Source organism: Copadichromis virginalis, linkage group LG7, assembly GCF_057382275.1.
Source record: "Copadichromis virginalis isolate Kocher_CV1m ecotype Utaka linkage group LG7, C_Virginalis_male_GT1.1, whole genome shotgun sequence".
NCBI classification, from domain to species: Eukaryota; Metazoa; Chordata; class Actinopteri; order Cichliformes; family Cichlidae; genus Copadichromis; species Copadichromis virginalis.
This window is the reverse complement of record NC_140624.1, coordinates 66,703,808-66,725,064: the sequence shown is the minus strand read 5'-3', so window position 1 is coordinate 66,725,064 and position 21,257 is coordinate 66,703,808. Positions and strand designations below refer to the sequence as shown.

The window sequence follows — 21,257 nt, the reverse complement described above, 5'->3', positions numbered from 1 at the left end:
AACAGAGCTGACAATAAATTGGATCATAAAATTTTTATGTTCTGAGTGGTGCTCTCAGTTTTTCAGCACACTCAACACAAATGAGAAGTTGGTGGTCTATTAAAATAAAACGCAGGCTTCAGCTACAGATTAAAATACTCAGAGACAAAGGGAGAATAACTGTTACATGAATCCCTCAGTATTTGTGTGTATTTTTACTTTATGTCAAGAAGCATGAATAAATGCGGTGCTTGTTTTGTCCCGTCCTTGCAGACTGCAGCAGAAACAGTTCAGCTGCAGCGCTGAAGGGCGGCGATAAGGACGCTGCTGACAGGAAAGGAGAAAAAAACTGAGAAATGAAATCAAACGGCTGAGCAAAGCCGCAGACCACTGAGTCTGCAGAGAGGCTATTTTAGAGGAATGACTGAGAGTGATGCCTTAAGAGGTTTAAAAGACCCAAAGGTCAGGACACTCCCCAAACACAAATGCAGTGTCACATTTCCCCCTTCTGCTACGAGCCTGCTATTACACACTGATCTCGGGGGGTGTCCCAGTACTGTACTCTCTTAAAGTACAGACAGAATTTCCTTGCTGTCCAAAGGCTGCATCATCAACCTGCAGCCAGCAACCTTTGAACTGGCAGAAGCTGATTGTTTTTTGGGACTAGCAGAAACAAATTTTAGGCACAATATTGATGTGACATCATCCTTTAATCCCTTAAGATTACAGTTATGTTCACATCTGTGCCTTTATATGGATACTTTCACATATTTGTCTACCCAAATGTGACATTTTAGTGTAAAATGCATGTAAGAAATATGATCTTGTTCCTATTAGGAGCTGTTGTTGTTTAGCCTGTGGCTAAATGAAGTCTAACATTACGCCTATCTGCAATTTTCTCTTTATCAGCAGGGCTCTGTTCATTATTAGCTTGCTAGTGCCTGTTTCCCCATCCAACAGTGACAGATCAACTTCATCCGTCCAATAATTCTAATCTTTTGCCACTGTTTTTGGACGGATGTTCACATTTAGGACAGAGAAGACAGATGGTTTGAAAGAGGAGTGAAAGAAGCCATCTATGTCCACTGTGAGCGACCGTCTTTGAACAGAGGCGGTGGTTTACGACACCAACTGTCTGCCATCTATAATCCGCCCACTCAGATCCTGGGCTATCTGACCTCAGTAAGTCACATGATAGAGGGGGCTAGGTCTCACAATGGGTTCACCCGAAACCTTGACTGATTGTGACCTACACCCGTTTTCACACCTTGGCTTGTTTGATTAGGCAGAGGATCAATAGGGGGTCCGTGACCCTCTTGGGGACCAGTGTTGGTCAAGTTACTTGAAAAAAGTAATCAGTAACTAATTACTGATTACTTCCCCAAAAAAGTAATCCCGTTACTTTACTGATTACTTATTTTCAAAGGTAATTAATTACTTAGTTACTTTTTAAAAACACGATTTACAACCTGAAGAGGTGATAAAGTGATAGATCTTTCAGCCCAATTCTACTTTTTCTGCATAATCCATCATACAAAATGTAATCAAATGGAAAAGTCTCTTTTTAAAACTTGTTTTATTAGTTTTAATCTTTTAACTTTATGCATCAAGCAAAAATTTAATTATATGCAACATTCTCTGACTGGAAGAAATTTGTTTAACATTTAAACCTATTTTCTGCACATTCCAGCACATAAAATAAAATATTTTGTGTGTTTACACTCAGTCTTTCAAATAGATGCAAGTAAAACACAGCAGAAAATAAATAAAGTCAAAGTCTCAGCGGTCCTGTTGCTCTATTTTCACCTGTAAAGCAGGAGTGCGTAGGCGGAGGTTTACCCTGGTGCAGGTGTGCCGCGGTCAGTGGAAGAATCCGCAAGTTTCTCTGTGAGTTTCCCATTACGTGGTAGCGCACTGGGTGCTTGCTCGGAAGTTTAGGGGTTTTTTTCGCTGTAAAAAGAAGTTTTCTTCCCACGCACAACGGACGCTAATGTTTTTGTCACTTTTTATGGAATCAAACTCAAAGTAAGGTCAGTACTTCCACGCTTTAAACGCTGCACGCTCATACTCTCTCTGCACTCGATATATGATCCATTGTTGATCTGCACACAGCTGTTGTCACTAACGGTGCACTCGCTTACGTCACTGTCGTGAGACATTCTGGCAAAAAATCACGGTTTTAGTAACGCAGTAACGCAGCGTTCCTACGGGAAAGTAACGGTAATCTAATTACCGTTTTTGCAATAGTAATCCCTTACTTTACTCGTTACTTGAAAAAAGTATAAACAGAGATGGGCAGACTGCCCATCTCTGTTGGGACCGCGGTAAAGTGAGCCGTCATTTGTGAGCCGCGGTCAAGCCAGCCGCCTCCTATCCGCCGCATAAATTTCCTTGCGCTTTTACACCAGTCTTTAGGGTAGCGCCTTTTCGCTTTATGTGCCGATTGAAAGCCTATACCTGCGCACACGTGCACGCGCGCGCACAAATTACAATGTAACGGCCCGATACAGTCAATACAATTATGGAAATGTCAGAAATTCATTAAAAATCATCCTGAGTAGTTGATGTACAACTTTCAACACATCCCCCCTCTGGGACACCTACTGTGCCTGTGTGCCAATTTTCATCCAGATTTACTGTAGAATTCCTCAGAAATTAAAGGAAACTTATATTCAATTCAATACAGTCAATACAATAGAATTATGTCAATTTTCAGAAATTCATTAAAAATCATCCTGAGTAGTTGATGTCCAACTTTCAACACATCCCCCCTCTGGGACACCTACTGTACCTGTGTGCCAAGTTTCATCCAAATTTACTGTAGAATTCCTCAGAAATTAATGGAAACATTTATTCAATCTAATACAGCCAATACAGTAGAATTATGTCAATTTTCAAAAATTCATTAAAAATCATCCTGAGTAGTTGATGTACAACTTTCAACACATCCCCCCTCTGGGACACCTACTGTACCTGTGTGCCAGGTTTCAGCCAGATTTACTGTAGAATTCCTCAGAAATTAAAGGGTACTTGTATCCAATGCAGTCAGCCAATACAATTTAATTATGTCAATTTTCAAAAATTCATGAAAAATCATCCTGAGTAGTTGATGTACAACTTTCAACACATCCCCCCTCTGGGACACCTACTGTACCTGTGTGCCAGGTTTCAGCCCGATTTACTGTAGAATTCCTCAGAAATTAAAGGGTACTTGTATCCAATGCAGTCGGCCAATACAGTAGAATTATGTCAATTTTCAAAAATTCATTAAAAATCATCCTGAGTAGTTGATGTACAACTTTCAACACATCCCCCCTCTGGGACACCTACTGTACCTGTGTGCCAGGTTTCAGCCAGATTTACTGTAGAATTCCTCAGAAATTAAAGGGTACTTGTATCCAATGCAGTCAGCCAATACAATTTAATTATGTCAATTTTCAAAAATTCATGAAAAATCATCCTGAGTAGTTGATGTACAACTTTCAACACATCCCCCCTCTGGGACACCTACTGTACCTGTGTGCCAGGTTTCAGCCCGATTTACTGTAGAATTCCTCAGAAATTAAAGGGTACTTGTATCCAATGCAGTCAGCCAATACAATAGAATTATGTCAATTTTCAAAAATTCATTAAAAATCATCCTGAGTAGTTGATGTACAACTTTCAACACATCCCCCCTCTGGGACACCTACTGTACCTGTGTGCCAGGTTTCAGCCCGATTTACTGTAGAATTCCTCAGAAATTAAAGGGTACTTGTATCCAATGCAGTCGGCCAATACAGTAGAATTATGTCAATTTTCAAAAATTCATTAAAAATCATCCTGAGTAGTTGATGTACAACTTTCAACACATCCCCCCTCTGGGACACCTACTGTACCTGTGTGCCAAGTTTCATCCAGATTTACTGTAGAATTCCTCAGAAATTAAAGGGTACTTGTATCCAATGCAGTCGGCCAATAAACTACAATTATGTCAATTTTCAAAAATTCATTAAAAATCATCCTGAGTAGTTGATGTACAACTTTCAACACATCCCTCCTCTAGGACACCTACTGTACCTGTGTGCCAGGTTTCAGCCAGATTTACTGTAGAATTCCTCAGAAATTAATGGGTACTTGTATCCAATGCAGTCGGCCAATACAGTAGAATTATGTCAATTTTCAAAAATTCATTAAAAATCATCCTGAGTAGTTGATGTACAACTTTCAACACATCCCCCCTCTGGGACACCTACTGTACCTGTGTGCCAGGTTTCAGCCAGATTTACTGTAGAATTCCTCAGAAATTAAAGGGTACTTGTATCCAATGCAGTCAGCCAATACAATTTAATTATGTCAATTTTCAAAAATTCATGAAAAATCATCCTGAGTAGTTGATGTACAACTTTCAACACATCCCCCCTCTGGGACACCTACTGTACCTGTGTGCCAAGTTTCATCCAGATTTACTGTAGAATTCCTCAGAAATTAAAGGGTACTTGTATCCAATGCAGTCGGCCAATAAACTACAATTATGTCAATTTTCAAAAATTCATTAAAAATCATCCTGAGTAGTTGATGTACAACTTTCAACACATCCCCCCTCTGGGACACCTACTGTACCTGTGTGCCAGGTTTCAGCCAGATTTACTGTAGAATTCCTCAGAAATTAAAGGGTACTTGTATCCAATGCAGTCGGCCAATACAGTAGAATTATGTCAATTTTCAAAAATTCATTAAAAATCATCCTGAGTAGTTGATGTCCAACTTTCAACACATCCCTCCTCTGGGACACCTACTGTACCTGTGTGCCAAGTTTCATCCAAATTTACTGTAGAATTCCTCAGAAATTAAAGGGTACTTGTATCCAATGCAGTCGGCCAATACAATAGAATTATGTCAATTTTCAGAAATTCATTAAAAATCATCCTGAGTAGTTGATGTACAACTTTCAACACATCCCCCCTCTGGGACACCTACTGTACCTGTGTGCCAAGTTTCATCCAGATTTACTGTAGAACTCCTCAGAAATTAATGGAAACATTTATTCAATTCAATACAGTCAATACACTACAATTATGGAAATTTCAAAAATTCATTAAAAATCACCCATAATAGTTGAGGTCCAACTTTCAACACTTTCTTACTCTGGGCGTCCTACCGTACCTCTGGGCCAAGTTACATCTCAATTCACTGTAATCTTTATCAAAATTTGAAAGAACAATTCTATGTAAATGCTGGCTTTGTGACCTTTCAAAGTGACACTAAATAACAGAACTCAGGCACATCAGGGAATAATCCAAAAGGCGGATTTATTAAACAAAAACAACATACAAAATATCTCTAACCCATACTACATAACCTAAAAAGAAACAAAGGGACACTTAGAAGCACAAGGAAACAATACTGAAAGGGCAAGAGACACAGTCCAAACACAATCCACAACTAAAATGCCAAAAGAACAAGTCATCCCACATAGCAGACGGGTCTTGCCTGGATCTGGTGTCAAGCCGGCACTGCTGGCTGACTTCTGGCATGGTAAGATGGCACTGTTTATGTGATGGCATGCCACATTTGGCCTGATTGGGTGAATGTGACATGTTGTATAGAGCACTTTGAGTAATATGGGTGAGTAAAAAAGTGCTGTATAAGAATCAGTCCATTCACTGTCTGAACAGAGTTTCGTCATGTTACTTTTGCACTATTATGTTCCAGCACATGTTGTTATTACATGGCTTACATGGCTAAGGTACACATTAGGCTGACATCTGGGGCCAGAGCTGAAACTGTTCTGGGCCAGCACAGGGCCAGCAGTGTGTCTGCAACTGGCCTTGTGCTGGCTCATGTGTGGGCCACCTCTGGTAAACCAGATCTGGGCCACCATAGGGCCGTCATTCTTTGCGGTACGCAGGCCATGTGTAAGCACATTGTGTGGGACAGATCCAGGCCATACCAATTTTGCTATGTGGGAGGAATTATGTAAAAATAGAAACATCATAAAAATGAAAATGAACATAAAGTAAAATGTACTGAAAAGAACATCAGTATGGCCATCATTATTTGCTTGGAAAGTCTAAAGTTCCATGGCTTTGAACAGCCAGAGAACGCAATGCCCAGCTTAGAATAACTAAAAGTAACTTCTTTTAACATTCTGTCATTCTGCTTCTATATCAAAAATCCACTAAAAATAGTCATTTGAAAAAAAATATTCGCCACTTTTCATCAGTTTGGGTTCCTCTGTTTATAGCAATTTTTAGAAAAGAACCCAATACCTTTGTCACTATACAGTTGTACAGTGAGATACAGAGCATCTCCTACTCATTGCAAACATGCTGGGAGGGTGGCTCTATCCGCCTTAGTGCAGCTGCTGTACCATACTGTGATGCAGTAAGTTAGTAGGCTCTCAATGGGCGAGTGGTGGAAGGGTGATCTGTAGTCCACAAAGAGCATTCTGGCGTAGCTCTGCCGCTGTTCTAGGTGACTCAGCACCGAGTGGAGGGTGATGGCATCTTCTGTGAATCTGTTTGCACGGTATGCAAACTGGTGGGGGTCGAATTCTGGGGGGAGGTAATCCTTGGTGTGCTGAAGGACTAGTTTCATGATTACCAGTGTGAGGGCCACAGGGCAATAATAGTTCAGGCTGGTGATGGGAGACTTCTTTGGTACTGGGATGATTGTGGCTGATTTTAGACAGGATGGGATGGCTGCTTCATCCAGTGAGAGGTTGAAGATTCTGGTGGAGATGAGGGTGAGCTGGTGGGCACATGGTCTTAGCACTTTACCACGTATTCGTCTGGACGCCTTCCTGGGGTTCACTGCTAGGAACACTCATCTGACATCGTGCTCCGTTACAGTGAATGGAGCGGTGCAGGAACCAGTTGAGGATGAGGATGGGAGCAGGGCTGAGGCAGATGAATGCTGCTGTTGTGGTGTTTCAAAGCGGGCAAAGAAGCTGTTTATGTCCTCTGCTAGCTGCACACTCAGGTTTTCTGTTTTCACAGTTCTGCCTCTGTGGTTTATGATGTCTATTATTCCATGCCATGTGTTGTTGCTGGACAGGTGGGACCCCTTTTCAGGTCAGCTCGAGCAGACCTGTACAGAGCTCTGTCAACAGACCTACAGGGAGTGCAGAATTATTAGGCAAGTTGTATTTTTGAGGAATAATTTTATTATTGAACAACAACCATGTTCTCAATGAACCCAAAAGACTCATTAATATCAAAGCTGAATGTTTTTGGAAGTAGTTTTTTTTTTTTTTTTTTTTTTTTAGTTATTTTAGGGGGATATCTGTGTGTGCAGGTGACTATTAATGTGCATAATTATTAGGCAACTTCACAAAAAACAAATATATACCCATTTCAATTATTTATTTTTACCAGTGAAACCAATATAACATCTCCACATTCACAAATATACATCTCAGAATCAGAATCAGAATCAGAATCGTGTTTATTGGCCAAGTACAGTGGGGCAAAAAAGTATTTAGTCAGCCACCGATTGTGCAAGTTCCCCCACCTAAAATGATGACAGAGGTCAGTAATTTGCACCAGAGGTACACTTCAACTGTGAGAGACAGAATGTGAAAAAAAAATCCATGAATCCACATGGTAGGATTTGTAAAGAATTTATTCGTAAATCAGGGTGGAAAATAAGTATTTGGTCAATAACAAAAATACAACTCAATACTTTGTAACATAACCTTTGTTGGCAATAACAGAGGTCAAACGTTTACTATAGGTCTTTACCAGGTTTGCACACACAGTAGCTGGTATTTTGGCCCATTCCTCCATGCAGATCTTCTCGAGAGCAGTGATGTTTTGGGGCTGTCGCCGAGCAACACGGACTTTCAACTCCCGCCACAGATTTTCTATGGGGTTGAGGTCTGGAGACTGGCTAGGCCACTCCAGGACTTTCAAATGCTTCTTACGGAGCCACGCCTTTGTTGCCCGGGCGGTGTGTTTTGGATCATTGTCATGTTGGAAGACCCAGCCTCGTTTCATCTTCAAAGTTCTCACTGATGGAAGGAGGTTTTGGCTCAAAATCTCACGATACATGGCCCCATTCATTCTGTCCTTAACACGGATCAGTCGTCCTGTCCCCTTGGCAGAAAAACAGCCCCATAGCATGATGTTTCCACCCCCATGCTTCACAGTAGGTATGGTGTTCTTGGGATGCAACTCAGTATTCTTCTTCCTCCAAACACGACGAGTTGAGTTTATACCAAAAAGTTCTACTTTGGTTTCATCTGACCACATGACATTCTCCCAATCCTCTGCTGTATCATCCATGTGCTCTCTGGCAAACTTCAGACAGGCCTGGACATGCACTGGCTTCAGCAGCGGAACACGTCTGGCACTGCGGGATTTGATTCCCTGCCGTTTTCGTGTGTTACTGATGGTGACCTTTGTTACTTTGGTCCCAGCTCTCTGCAGGTCATTCACCAGGTCCCCCCGTGTGGTTCTGGGATCTTTGCTCACCGTTCTCATGATCATTTTGACCCCACGGGATGAGATCTTGCGTGGAGCCCCAGATCGAGGGAGATTATCAGTGGTCTTGTATGTCTTCCATTTTCTGATGATTGCTCCCACAGTTGATTTTTTCACACCAAGTTGCTTGCCTATTGTAGATTCACTCTTCCCAGTCTGGTGCAGGTCTACAATACTTTTCCTGGTGTCCTTCGAAAGCTCTTTGGTCTTGGCCATGGCGGAGTTTGGAGTCTGACTGTTTGAGGCTGTGGACAGGTGTCTTTTATACAGATGATGAGTTCAAACAGGTGCCATTCATACAGGTAACGAGGGGGTGACAGAAAAGCTTCTTACAGAAGACGTTACAGGTCTGTGAGAGCCAGAGATTTTCCTTGTTTGAGGTGACCAAATACTTATTTTCCACCCTGATTTACAAATAAATTCTTTACAAATCCTACCATGTGAATTCATGGATTTTTTTTTCACATTCTGTCTCTCACAGTTGAAGTGTACCTCTGGTGCAAATTACTGACCTCTGTCATCATTTTAAGTGGGGGAACTTGCACAATCGGTGGCTGACTAAATACTTTTTTGCCCCACTGTATATGTGCAGACACATACAGGGAATTTGGTTCCGGGTAGATGGTGGCTCTCAAGCACAGCAATGTAAATCTCACACACACACACACACACACACACACACACACACACACACACACACACACACACACACACACACAAGTGTCTATATATACACATTACACATACATACACAAAGCTATGTAAACCAACTATAAATAACGAATCTAACCTTATATACATAAAATACAGAAATGAATGAGGTGGAATGAATACTACAAAATGTACATAAGGTGCAGCTGCAGTCTGGCAGTGGGAGCAGTGTGACAGGTCAACTGTTTAGGAGGGAGATGGCGAGGGGAAAGAAACTGTTCCTGTGTCGGGTGGTCCTGGTCTGCAGGCTTCTGTACCGTCTGCCAGAGGTCAGCAGATCAAAAAGTCTGTGTGCAGGGTGTGAGGGGTCTGCGATGATTTTCCCTGCCCGTTTCCTGGTTCTTGAGAGGTACAGATCCTGGATGGAGGGCAGGGGGGGCGCTGATGATCCTTTCTGCTGCCCGTACAGTCCGCTGCAGTCTGCTCCTGTCCTGTTTAGTGGCTGCTCCATACCAGACTGTGATGGAGGAGCACAGGACAGACTCAATGACCGCAGTGTAGAACTGGATCAGCAGCTCCTGTGGAAGACTGTACTTCCCCAGTTGTCTCAGGAAGTACATCCTCTGCTGGGTCTTTTTGAAGATGGAGTTGATGTTGGTCTCCCACTTCAGGTCCTGGGAGATGGTTGTACCCAGGAACTTGAAGATCTTCACAGTCGACACAGGGCTGTCTGATATGGTGAGGGGGAGCAGAGTTGAGGGATGTCTCCTGAAGTCCACTGTCATCTCTACAGTCTTAAGAGTGTTCAGCTCCAGATTGTGCTGACTGCACCAGAGTACCAGCCGCTCAACTTCCTGCCGGTATGCAGACTCATCACCATCTTGAATGAGGCCAATGACAGTGGTGTCATCTGCAAACTTTAGGAGTTTGACAGCAGAGTTATTGGAGGTGCAGTCGTTAGTGTAGAGGGAGAACAGTAGTGGTGAGAGGACACATCCTTGAGGGCACCAATACTGAGGGACCGGGTTTCAGAGGTGATCTCCCCCAGCCTCACTTGTTGCTTTCTGTCTGTCAGGAAGCTGGTGATCCACTGACAGGTAGCTGGTGACACGCTGAGCTGGGAGAGTTTGGAGGAAAGAAGTTCAGGCACAATGGTGTTAAAAGCTGAACTAAAGTCCACAAACAGGACCCTGGCATAAGTTCCCGGGCAGTCAAGGTGTTGCAGGATGTAATGCAGCCCCGTGTTCACTGCATCATCCACTGACCTGTTTGCCCGGTAGGCAAACTGCAGAGGGTCCAGCTGGTGGCCTGTAATGTCTTTCAGATGGGCTAACACCAGTCTTTCGAAGGATTTCATGACCACAGACGTCAAGGCGACAGGTCTGTAGTCATCCAGTCCTGTGATGGTGGGTTTCTTGGGAACAGGTATGATGGTGGAGCGTTTGAAGCAGGAGGGAACTTCACACAGCTCCAGGGATCTGTTGAAGATGCGAGTAAAGATGGGAGCCAGCTGTTCAGCACAGGTTTTGAGGCAGGAGGGTGAGACGCCATCTGGTCCGGGGGCTTTCCTGGGCTTCTGTTTCTGGAATAGTCGGCTCACATCCTGAGTGTGTATTCTTAGTTTCAGGGAGGAGGAAAGGGGGGTGAGAGGTGTGGTGGAGGTCGTTGAGTCTGGGTTGGAGAGGGTGGTGGTGGTCGTTGAGTCTGGATTGGGGAGGGTGGGGGTGGTCGTTGAGTCTTGATTGGGGAGGGGCAGGGTGAAGGGGGGAGAGGTGGAAGGTGTGTTGGGGGTCAATGTCTGAAGCAATGTCCCTGGGGAGGGGAGGGTGGGGCGTGGGAGTCTGTCCGTCTCAAACCTGCAATAGAAAGTGTTTAACTCGTTGGCCAGGTCTTTGTTTGCTTCAATAGTGGGTGGGGGGCGTCTGTAGCTGGTGATTTCCTGCAGGCCCCTCCACACTGACGCAGGGTCGTTGGCTGAGAGCCGTTCTTCCAGCTTCTGGGAGTAGATCCTTTTAGCTGCTTTGATCTCCTTGGTCAGTGTGTTCCTGGCTTGCTTGTACAGGACCCTGTCACCACTTCTGTAAGCGTCCTCCTTGGCCTTGCGAAGATGTTGGAGTTTAGGAGTGAACCATGGGTCATTGTTGTTGTATGTGCAAAAGGTCTTTGTTGGCACACACACGTCTTCACAGAAACTGATGTATGATGTCACAGTGTCCGTGAGCTCATCTAGGTTCTCAGATGCAGCTTCAAAAACAGTCCAATCAGTGGAGTCAAAACAGTCCTGCAGTTCCTGCTTTGCTGCGTTAGTCCACTTCTTCACAGTTTTGACTACAGGCTTGGCACGTTTGAGTTTTTGCCTATAAACTGGAATAAGATGGACCATGCAGTGATCAGAATGTCCCAAAGCTGCCCGGGGCACAGAGCGATAGGCATCTTTTAGAGTGGTGTAGCAGTGATCCAGTATGATGTTGTCCCTGGTGGGGCAGTCTATATGCTGTCTGTATTTAGGGAGTTCGTAGTTTAGGTTTGCTCTGTTAAAATCCCCAAGAATAATTAAATTGTATTGGCTGACTGCATTGGATACAAGTACCCATTAATTTCTGAGGAATTCTACAGTAAATCTGGATGAAAATTGGCACACAGGTACAGTAGGTGTCCTAGAGGAGGGATGTGTTGAAAGTTGTACATCAACTACTCAGGATGATTTTTAATGAATTTCTGAAAATTGACATAATTCTATTGTATTGACTGTATTGAATTGAATATAAGTTTCCTTTAATTTCTGATGAATTCTACAGTAAATCTGGATGAAACCTGGCACACAGGTACAGTAGGTGTCCCAGAGGGGGGATGTGTTGAAAGTTGTACATCAACTACTCAGGATGATTTTTAATGAATTTTGGAAAATTGACATAATTCTATTGTATTGACTGTATTGAATTGAATATGTTTCCTTTAATTTCTGAGGAATTCTACAGTAAATCTGGATGAAAATTGGCACACAGGTACAGTAGGTGTCCCAGAGGAGGGATGTGTTGAAAGTTGTACATCAACTACTCAGGATGATTTTTAATGAATTTCTGAAAATTGACATAATTCTATTGTATTGACTGTATTGAATTGAATATAAGTTTCCTTTAATTTCTGAGGAATTCTACAGTAAATCTGGATGAAAATTCGCACACAGGTACAGTAGGTGTCCTAGAGGAGGGATGTGTTGAAAGTTGTACATCAACTACTCAGGATGATTTTTAATGAATTTTTGAAAATTGACACAATTGTAGTGCATTGGCTGTATTAGATTGAATAAATGTTTCCATTAATTTCTGAGGAATTCTACAGTAAATCTGGATGAAAATTGGCACACAGGTACAGTAGGTGTCCCAGAGGGGGGATGTGTTGAAAGTTGGACCTCAACTATTCAGGATGACTTTTAATGAATTTTTGAAATAAACATAATTGTAGTGCATTGACTGTATTGCACTGAATATGAGTTTACTGTGATTTCTGAGTAATATTACAGTAAATCTGGGTAAAAACTGGCCCAGAGGTAAAGTAGGTGTCCGAGAAGAGGATTGTGTTGAAAGCTTGGCATCAACTTTTAAGAATGATTTTTAATGAATTTTTAAATATGCAAACAGACTGTCACGATGGCTGTATTGGGCTGTTCCATTGTAATTTGTGTGCGCGCGTGCGTGTGACTGTTCGCGCGCGTGCATGTGTGCGCGAGTCTAGGCTTTCAATCAGGATATAAAGCGAAAAGGCGCTACCGTAAAGACTGGTGTAAAAGCGCAAGGAAATTTATGCGGCGGATAGGAGGCGGCTGGCTTGACCGCGGCTCACAAATGACGGCTCACTTTACCGCAGTCTGTTGGGGACACTCCCATAGGGCTTAAAATCTGGGACTCTCCACCATTTGACCCTAGAATTGAAGAAGCTTCTCGGATGAGAGGTGAAACGTCTTCAAGCAACTTAAAGAAGTCCAGACGCTTTTTTCCCCAAGCTCTTTAGCAGTGTTGGGACTAAGGCGTTATTAAGTAACGCGTTACAGTAACTACGTTATTATTGTGGTAACGAGCACGGTAACTAGTTATTATGCCAAAACCGGGAACGCGTTAGTCGTTACTGGGATTTAGATAGGCTCATTATTTGTTACTTCGTGTGGTGGCTATCACGGAGCTTCCACAGATTCAGTAACATTAGCAAGTGGTGGAGGCCAGCAGGTGGATGAGGGAAAGGGGAGGCAGGAGGAGGAGAGACCCGAGGCGGCTGCCGGTCCGAGTGTGAACTGAACTTCAGGTAAGAAGTTATGACCTGCAGTCTATCTGGGTCAGATATAAACCAGGTTTAGGTGGAGTTTATTTTCGTTACGCTGACTTTTTACAGTCAGTTACAATAACTCTTACTGCCTACTAGCTAGCATGACGGAGTTTCTACAGCTGGGTGGGTGCTATGATGTTATTGATGTTGAACTTTATTTTGTTCATAAGGTTAATTATTATGATGCCAACCATCCCGTAAAAAACAGAATCGTCTCGTACTCAGAGAAAATATTAGCGTTTCTTATTGAGCTGAAAAGGAACACAGTTTGTCTCGTAATTCAGCTACAATGAAAAAGACACAAAGGTGGAGTTATTCTGTGTGGGGGGCACAAAGAAATACTTTTCTTTCTTATTCTCATTTAAAATGTCTAGCTTTTAAAAAATAATTATCTGAGTCTTGCAACAAACAATTGATAGATTGATGCATATATACCATCAGAACAGTGAACATCACTGTCACAACAGTGTTTGTTTTCATTCAAAGGCTTTATGATTTTTCCTATAATGGCGGGCCGGTCTCTAGTCAAAATGCCCGGGCCGATTTTCTGTCCCAGTCCAGCCCTGTATGCAGCTCATCTGCAGTCTGGTGTTACCTACATCTTCCTATTCAGAAGGCAGAATTTCCGAGTTCTGAGTACAATCGAAAGCACCACGACTGCAGTTTTTGTGTTGGATGTAAAAGGCGCACATGACGCTGTGACGTAGGCTAGAATCATGGCGGTCAGGCGTGGGATTTCTCTCGTGGAAATATGCACATTATTTTTTCCTTTCTATTGGTAGGTGGCACAGTGCACTTGTGGCAAGTAAGCAAGCTAGAAGACTGGCAAAGCTATGGAAGCAACACATTAACAAGAGAATTCTGAGTAAAACCAAACTTACTTTTCCTAGTAACTAGTTACTTTGAAAGTAACAAGTAACTTGAAGTAACTGAGTTACTTTTGATAGAAGTAACTAGTAATGTAACTAAGTTACTAATTTAAAGTAACTTACCCAACACTGCTCTTTAGACTACGATGACCTGGATGACTGAGAATCTTCACAGACCTACTACCAAAGATACTTCTGTCAGTCAGATTATTCTGAAGAGGTCAATGATTCATTTGCCAGCAGCTGCAGAGTCTGGAGTTAAGATACTTAGCAAGTCCACTGGCAACGTTACCTGTAACATGAAAAACCAAACAGCCTTCCTGCACATGACTTCTTTGAGCTCTGTTTTCAGTCTCCACCACTCTCTGTGGGGAATATCTAAATGAGCTTTTTATCTGCAAAATACTCGTTTCATTCTAGTCTTTCCATTTCTGGCTGCCAAGAGAGTGTAAAGGGGCTTTTTATGCCTCTTACTCTGGAAACTAATAAGAGCAAAAATGAGGGTAAAATGGTGTCCAGACAGCTAATCAATGTGCTCACTATAGCACGCCTAAAAACTGAGCAGAACCACCAAATGAGCTGAAAACACTTTGTCAGGTCCAATGCTGCCAGAGACAGTTTCCACTTAGGTTTATACAGATATTTCTTGAATTGTTAGGAAGCTCTTAGAGTACTTTATGCTGGGTATTTGTATTGAACGAGGTGAGAATGAATGAACAAACAATCTGTTCCTGTGAGGGAGGCAAATGCATCTCTTCCCACTTGATGGACTAGCATCTTTCAGCTTGAAGACATCAAAAGCTCAAAGTTGAAAGATCTTTAATCAACCCGAACAAAACTGAGAGAGTCTCTGGATCACAAACTGCACAGTTCTCAGCAGCACAGCAGAACCAGGAGCAAAAATGTGGCTCAAAGTCAAAGGTTGGAGGTCAGTGTGTCAAAGATCGTTAATGATGAGTTGCGGTTCTGTATTAAAAGCGCGGCGAGGTGCCTCATTGCCTCTGCACAGCCAATTAGTACTGAGTATTCTCTGTTCTTCAGAAACTAGACTAAAATTTAGTCTAAAGTGCAGGAATGGAGATGAAACTCTCTGCAGCAACCAAACGGACAAAAGTGTATTATTTTTTCTTCATACTGCAGCATCAGAGCAGAGTCTGCAGTCGGTGGAAGGCTCAATAACTAGCAGCTCGATAACAAGCAATGACCACAAATAAAAGCTTTTACGGCTGCTCGGCTTTTCCAATAATACCAGAACACAAGAGGCTTGACGTGCCGCCTCGTATCTCTCATCTGTAGGCTGCAGACCAGCTGCCTGCGTGAAGAAGAGTTTTCATTATGAAAGTGACAAAAACAGTTTCAGATATTAAGTTGCTGTGAGGTGAAACGACTCCCACAGGTCCTGTAACGGGGAGGTTACCAAGTAATATACGGAGGGCGGAGGTGCCAGGTCTGACTGGATGTTGGAGTCTTGCTTCAATTTTTGTCAAAATCCAGTATTGACTGGGCTCATTTATCCAGAATAAATAAGGGAGGGTTCAGGACCACCTATCCAGCCCTAAATGTATCAAAAAGGAAAACTTTGATCTTATGAGTAGAGAGGGTGTGTGTCTCCTGAAAGCAAGCTGGGAGCTGGCCCCACAGGAGAGGTGTCTGCCTCCCATTCTACTTTGAAATGCCCCGTGCTGGCACGAATGGTAACGAGATCATTCACTCTGACAACAAAGCAGAAGTTGATCCAGTTTTCTTTTCCTCATTTTCGATGTTGTTGTTTCGATTGATTTCCTTTGTTTCTCGTGTCCATCTGTTCCCGTCAACTATAACGTGTTCCTCCTGTCCACCTTGTAGACACTCATTCATTACTGCTCATTAAAGGCCTTCAGCAGTGCCTCTCTCGGCGCCTTAGACTTTGTTTGAAATATCTTCACAATAACCCAGCATGTGAGCTTAAATCCATTCAGATCTGTGCACACTTACTGACTCTCATTTATGGTGACGGTAACATCTTCGAGTGTCCTTGTTGTTAGTTATAGAGCACTAAGAAGAATATTTTGCAGGTTGATAGTGTTTTTGTTCAAGTCTTATTCTAACTTTCCTTGTCCATTAGCTGTGTAATTGTTCTCATCCATCAAGCTTTTTCTTCTCTCACAGCACTTTTACCTTTGAAATGGATGGTGGTAATTAAAACACAGACCAAGAGTTTAAGACAGATGAAAGCAGCTTTTTAATTTTAGTTATCAGCTTTTACTTTCACTATAAAAATGACGACTCCTGGAAAAGTATTTAAAAAAAAAACCCTATAGTTAAAGCACTGAAAGAATGAAGGGTAAAGCAATATGAAATGTCATGACTCACAAAACGTAATTTTTCAAAAGAAGAGTTTAAAAGTGTTTTCAGTGATGGCAGGGTTTGAAACTTTCATCTCTTCAGTCATGACAAAGGAATCCTTTCAGATCAGTTTGTACCAGTTTTAACCTCAAAGCAAAAAGGAACGAGTCATCCTGGAGACTCGTGCTGAGAGAGGAGGCAGATCTGATTAATAACTTTGGGTTAGAAATCTCTGGGCTTAATTAATAATATTTGAAATCAATTCTGCAGGGAACAAACAATCAGAGCAGTGTCGTCCAAAATGCGTTCATTGCCTCATGCTTTTAGATTAGCCGAAGGCCTTAGAGGGATGTTTTACTGATGCCAAAGAACAAGAAATTACCACAGACTACCTACAATTTAGCATGTGACATACACCATCTAAGGCTTTACCTGCTTTAGATGCTTTGGTTTGGTTCTACTGCGTGACAGAAATGAAAAAACATCAGCTTAAACCAGCTCAAAAGCAAACAAACACAAACTAAATTACAGTGCATTATATGACTACTGTACTTATATGTACTTACAGGGATGGCTACAGTGTCCAAGATCAGTGATTGGCTGTCAGGTTGGCACATTTTTAACTCACTCACACTTCTGTAGGCTTCATTCACTGAACACAGCCAATCCAGTGTGAGCATGATCATCTTGAATGTTATATTATATCCACCGAAGAGGGGCCTGAAAACTGAAGGCTCTGCCTCCCATTCTACTTTTAAATGCTCTAGGAACAACAAGTAGGCCTGCAGAGCGAGAGCGAAGTGCTCTAATAGGGTGATATGGTACTACAAGGTCATTAAGATAAGATGGGGCCTGATTATTTAAGACCTTGTATGTGAGGCGCAGGATTTTAAATTCTGGATTTAACAGGAAGCCAAAACAGGAGAAATCTGCTCTCTCTTTCCTGTCAGGACTCTTGCTGCAGCATTTTGGATTAACTGAAGACTTTTCAGGGAGTTTTTAGGACTTCCTGATAATAATGAATTACAGTCGTCCAGCGTAGAAGTAATAAATAAATGAAATAATTTTTCAGCATCACTCTGAGACAGGATGCTTCTAATTTTAGCAATACTGCAAAAATTAAAGAAAGCAGTCTTACATATTTGTTTAATATACATGTTGAAAGATAAAGGATTCATCTAAACTATGAATCATGTAGAGCTACTCTAGAAAAGCACTAGATGAATCTGCTTTGAGTTACAGTTTGTACACACTAATTGAACCAATGTTATTCATGCGAAGGTTTCAGCAAGTGGTCAACTGGGTTTTAGTGAAGTCTTTAGACACATCAGCCCAGATTTAACTTGACACGGATTCTCAACAGAATATAAACTGTTCCCCGTTCAACATGCTCCTAAATGCTTGCTGTGTACTACAGTCTGATGCTCACAGTAATGAAGCTGCTACAGAGCATTACCCAGAGATGTGTCATTACCCAGCCTGCAGGGAGCACACACACCATCAGGCTCATCAGTGTTTACATCCCTTCATTGGCGTCAGGACACGACAGAGGTGAACCGAGGGTCGAATTGATTTCCTGTCCACCTCCCTTTCCTCCACAAACACAGCAAAATGTTCAGCGCCGCCTCTGCAGAGTCCATCTTACCCTGCGTCTGTCTTAATGCTGCGCGTGTCTCTGTGTGTTTTCTATTTTTAGCTGTCGGGCTGCAGATGTCCTTGGATTGGCTGGAAAAGCGGTTCTGGGCCATCGCCAAGCAGGTGACCGCAGGACTCACTTTCACACAAACACACATTGTCTGATTTCTTTCATTTTTGAGGTCATTTCATTGACCTGTGTTTATTGTCTAGAGGTTGACAGGAAGTTTAAGTGACTTTTCCCTTAAAAAGCGGGCTGAAGCTGACTACAGAAACACAAACCAGTTAAAGGTGTTGGTGGAGATTGTGTTTTAAGTGTACCTTAGAACATCACAGCCAGGCATTTGCTTCCTACCAAAACCTTTGAAATGTTTCTAATTCCTTATTTTGTAACCTTTGCTGTTTACATGTAGAGATTTTCTCTCATAATCTCTCAGTTAGGGGTCACCATATGAATTTGTCAGAATAATGTGACAGGCAGCAGCATCTGTTCAAATCAAGCACTTTAAGTTACGAGTTAATGTCAAACCAAATGCAGGGTCCGCTTAGAGAGACCATCCACCTTGCAGTGGTTCTTCCGAGCAGAAATAGAAACTGCAACAGTTCAAGATAGTGGATTTGATGTCTGTCAGACTGCAGGATGACAAATGCCACACCGGGGCTGAGGATTTCTTAATATCAGAGATGGAACTTTCAAAATAAGAGCATGGAGGACAGCAGAGCGTATTGGAGGAGTGAAAAAGACAAAGAAAAAAGACACTAAAATCAGTTGCTAAATATATTTGAGTCTCATGCCAGCCCACATCCTACCACACATTTAACTGGTATATCTGATATACTGTAGTTGGTATAGTTAGCTGCTTTATTTGTTGCACATGTACAACCGTCTTTGCAACCCACTTTTTCCTTTTGTGCAGTTTCTAAATAAAGGGTTAAGTGCTCTTTATATTTAACATAGCATTCTGACTTCGAATGGGCTTTGTATTTGACTTTTATTAATTAATTAAATATCTCTAAAAAAAAAAACCAGTTGGCTTATGAAACTGGTATTTGTAAATGTGTGTATATGAGAACGATGAACTGGAGCAACAAACTGCAAAGACAAACACCTGCCAGTCAAGACTAAGGGCCAACTCAGCAGCTCAACTCAAGCTGACATTAACATTAGCTCAAAGGCTTTAATTGCCTTTTTTCTAATGTGGATAAAACATGCGGATGTATTTTAATTTCTTTGTTTCTTTCTTATTTCCTGCCCTGATTTGGTGAAATGAAACATGCACTTCCTGTTACAGAACTCTTATTCACACCATCATTTTCAATGGATGGAGCAGCTGGGATTTCAAAGACCACGGCACTAGTTTTCTGTCAAATTCTGCTAAATTGACCCTGAACACAGAGACTTCCTCAACATGCACCTGGTGGGAGTCTGGCATTGATCGGATATTGATGTTACAGCACTGATAACTTCATTGCAGAATAGAATTGAAGACTAACCGATTCACAGTTGTGTTACTTTTCTATGTCCTCTGATATAAAAACTAAGATCTGACTGAATATACAGTATCAGAGGACAAACAGAGGCTTGTTTTTAGCATCCTAATTCCCTGCTGAACTGTATTCTGGCTGTGACCTTGTACAAACTGTCTGCTGTTGCAGGTTTGATCTGAAACAGTGCAGACTTTTGAGAATATTTAAAGCCAGAGGTGCTAAAATGTAAATAAGCTATCAAGCCATCCAAGTTTTATATCTCCGCCCCCTGTGGGATCATAAACATCTTCGTGGTGGAGATGCAGCTTCGTCTGCAGTTGGGCCAGAGTCTTCCAGGTAGTTAACAAGCAGCACCAAATGTCACCAAGTTTCCAAGGACACAGAAGAGATTCTTGCTTGTGACTGTTCAGTTATAATCCTCCTTCAATTTTCCTTTTTGTTCATTAGAGAGCAAAAATCATTAAGTGTAGGCGATAATTCTCTCCGACCTTTCATTAGGATTAAACCAAAATGTGCATATAGAATAAAGTCAATAAGATCAGAAGCTAGTGGATTACATTCTTAATAATACATCAGAAATGGATTGTGCTCTTTAGTTAGTCCTGTTGGGTCATTTAGTCTAAAGAGGTCCCATTTTTGCTCATTTCCTTCTCCATGTGTCTCTTCTTGGACTTATTAAGCTTTTGCACAGAAATATCAGAAAGTGGGTGATGTTGGTACTACAGCAGACCACCATCGTAAATGACGTCTGTTTATCCCAACACAAAACAGAGTGTTGATTTCTTTTCAAGAAAGACCCTTAAGTAAATTATAACAATGAGCTTTGGTTGTAATGAACTGTGGTGCAGATAATCCCTCAGATGGTTGAACCAAACAAGAGATGTAGGCCCAACTCCAGTCTGGCCCTCCAACCTCTCCCTGAGCTGTGAAAAGGACTGAACATTAAATGTTTCAAAGCAACCAGCATTGTGGAAATGGGCTGTAAAGCGCTCGCTCCAACACCAAGTCTGCTTCTTGCCAACCGCACTCTGAAGGTGCTGCAGCCTTTTCATGTAAAATATCGAGGTGTGATTAGATCAGGATTGTGACCGAAGTAAATAAAAGTGGCTTTCTCTTCAACTTGATTATTCATCTGGTTTCTGACTGTATTTATCCTGCAGCTTTGAGAAAATCCCCACAAAAAATTGACCTGTCAGCACCTGGCATGGTGAGGAATAGTGTCTCCAATCAGAGGAACAGGAGCTACAGGAGATAACAGGACCAAATCCCAGCCACACATTATCTAATAGTTAATGGTTTTGATCTTGATCGTCTCTGTAATAGATGTAAGAAGGTGCTAATTACAAAACCTTTTTCCCATCTGATAAAGAGAAGGAAAGATTGCTGCTGTATTTCTACCTAGTGACTCCAAGCAGAGGTATTTTTGTCATGGACTGGAACGACTGCAGAGCACAAGAAGAGCCCCTTATAATTTAGGAAACAGACTTTATTTTTTTCCCCCTGATGGTGAAGATCTAATAGAAGC

At 42.0% G+C, this 21,257-nt stretch overlaps 2 protein-coding genes across 2 annotated transcripts in view; one reads left to right on the top strand and one right to left on the bottom strand.

Annotated features, from left to right (window-relative positions):
- Nucleotides 1–21,257, top strand: part of LOC146706654 (voltage-dependent calcium channel subunit alpha-2/delta-4-like) — a 92,950-nt gene that overhangs the window by 54,248 nt on the left and 17,445 nt on the right. The window contains exon 28 of the mRNA XM_085464861.1: nt 18,306–18,367. Within this exon, the coding sequence (XP_085320987.1) occupies nt 18,306–18,367 (62 nt within the window). The remainder of the gene's footprint in view (nt 1–18,305; nt 18,368–21,257) is intronic.
- LOC146706655 (uncharacterized) lies at nt 5,302–11,644 on the bottom strand. The gene is made up of 3 exons (XM_085465095.1): nt 10,382–11,644; nt 6,332–6,691; nt 5,302–5,320 (listed from the first exon to the last, which is right to left on the bottom strand). Exons 1-3 carry the CDS (start codon nt 11,476–11,478, stop codon nt 5,302–5,304), a joined length of 1,476 nt encoding a protein of 491 aa, XP_085321221.1. The 5' UTR covers nt 11,479–11,644.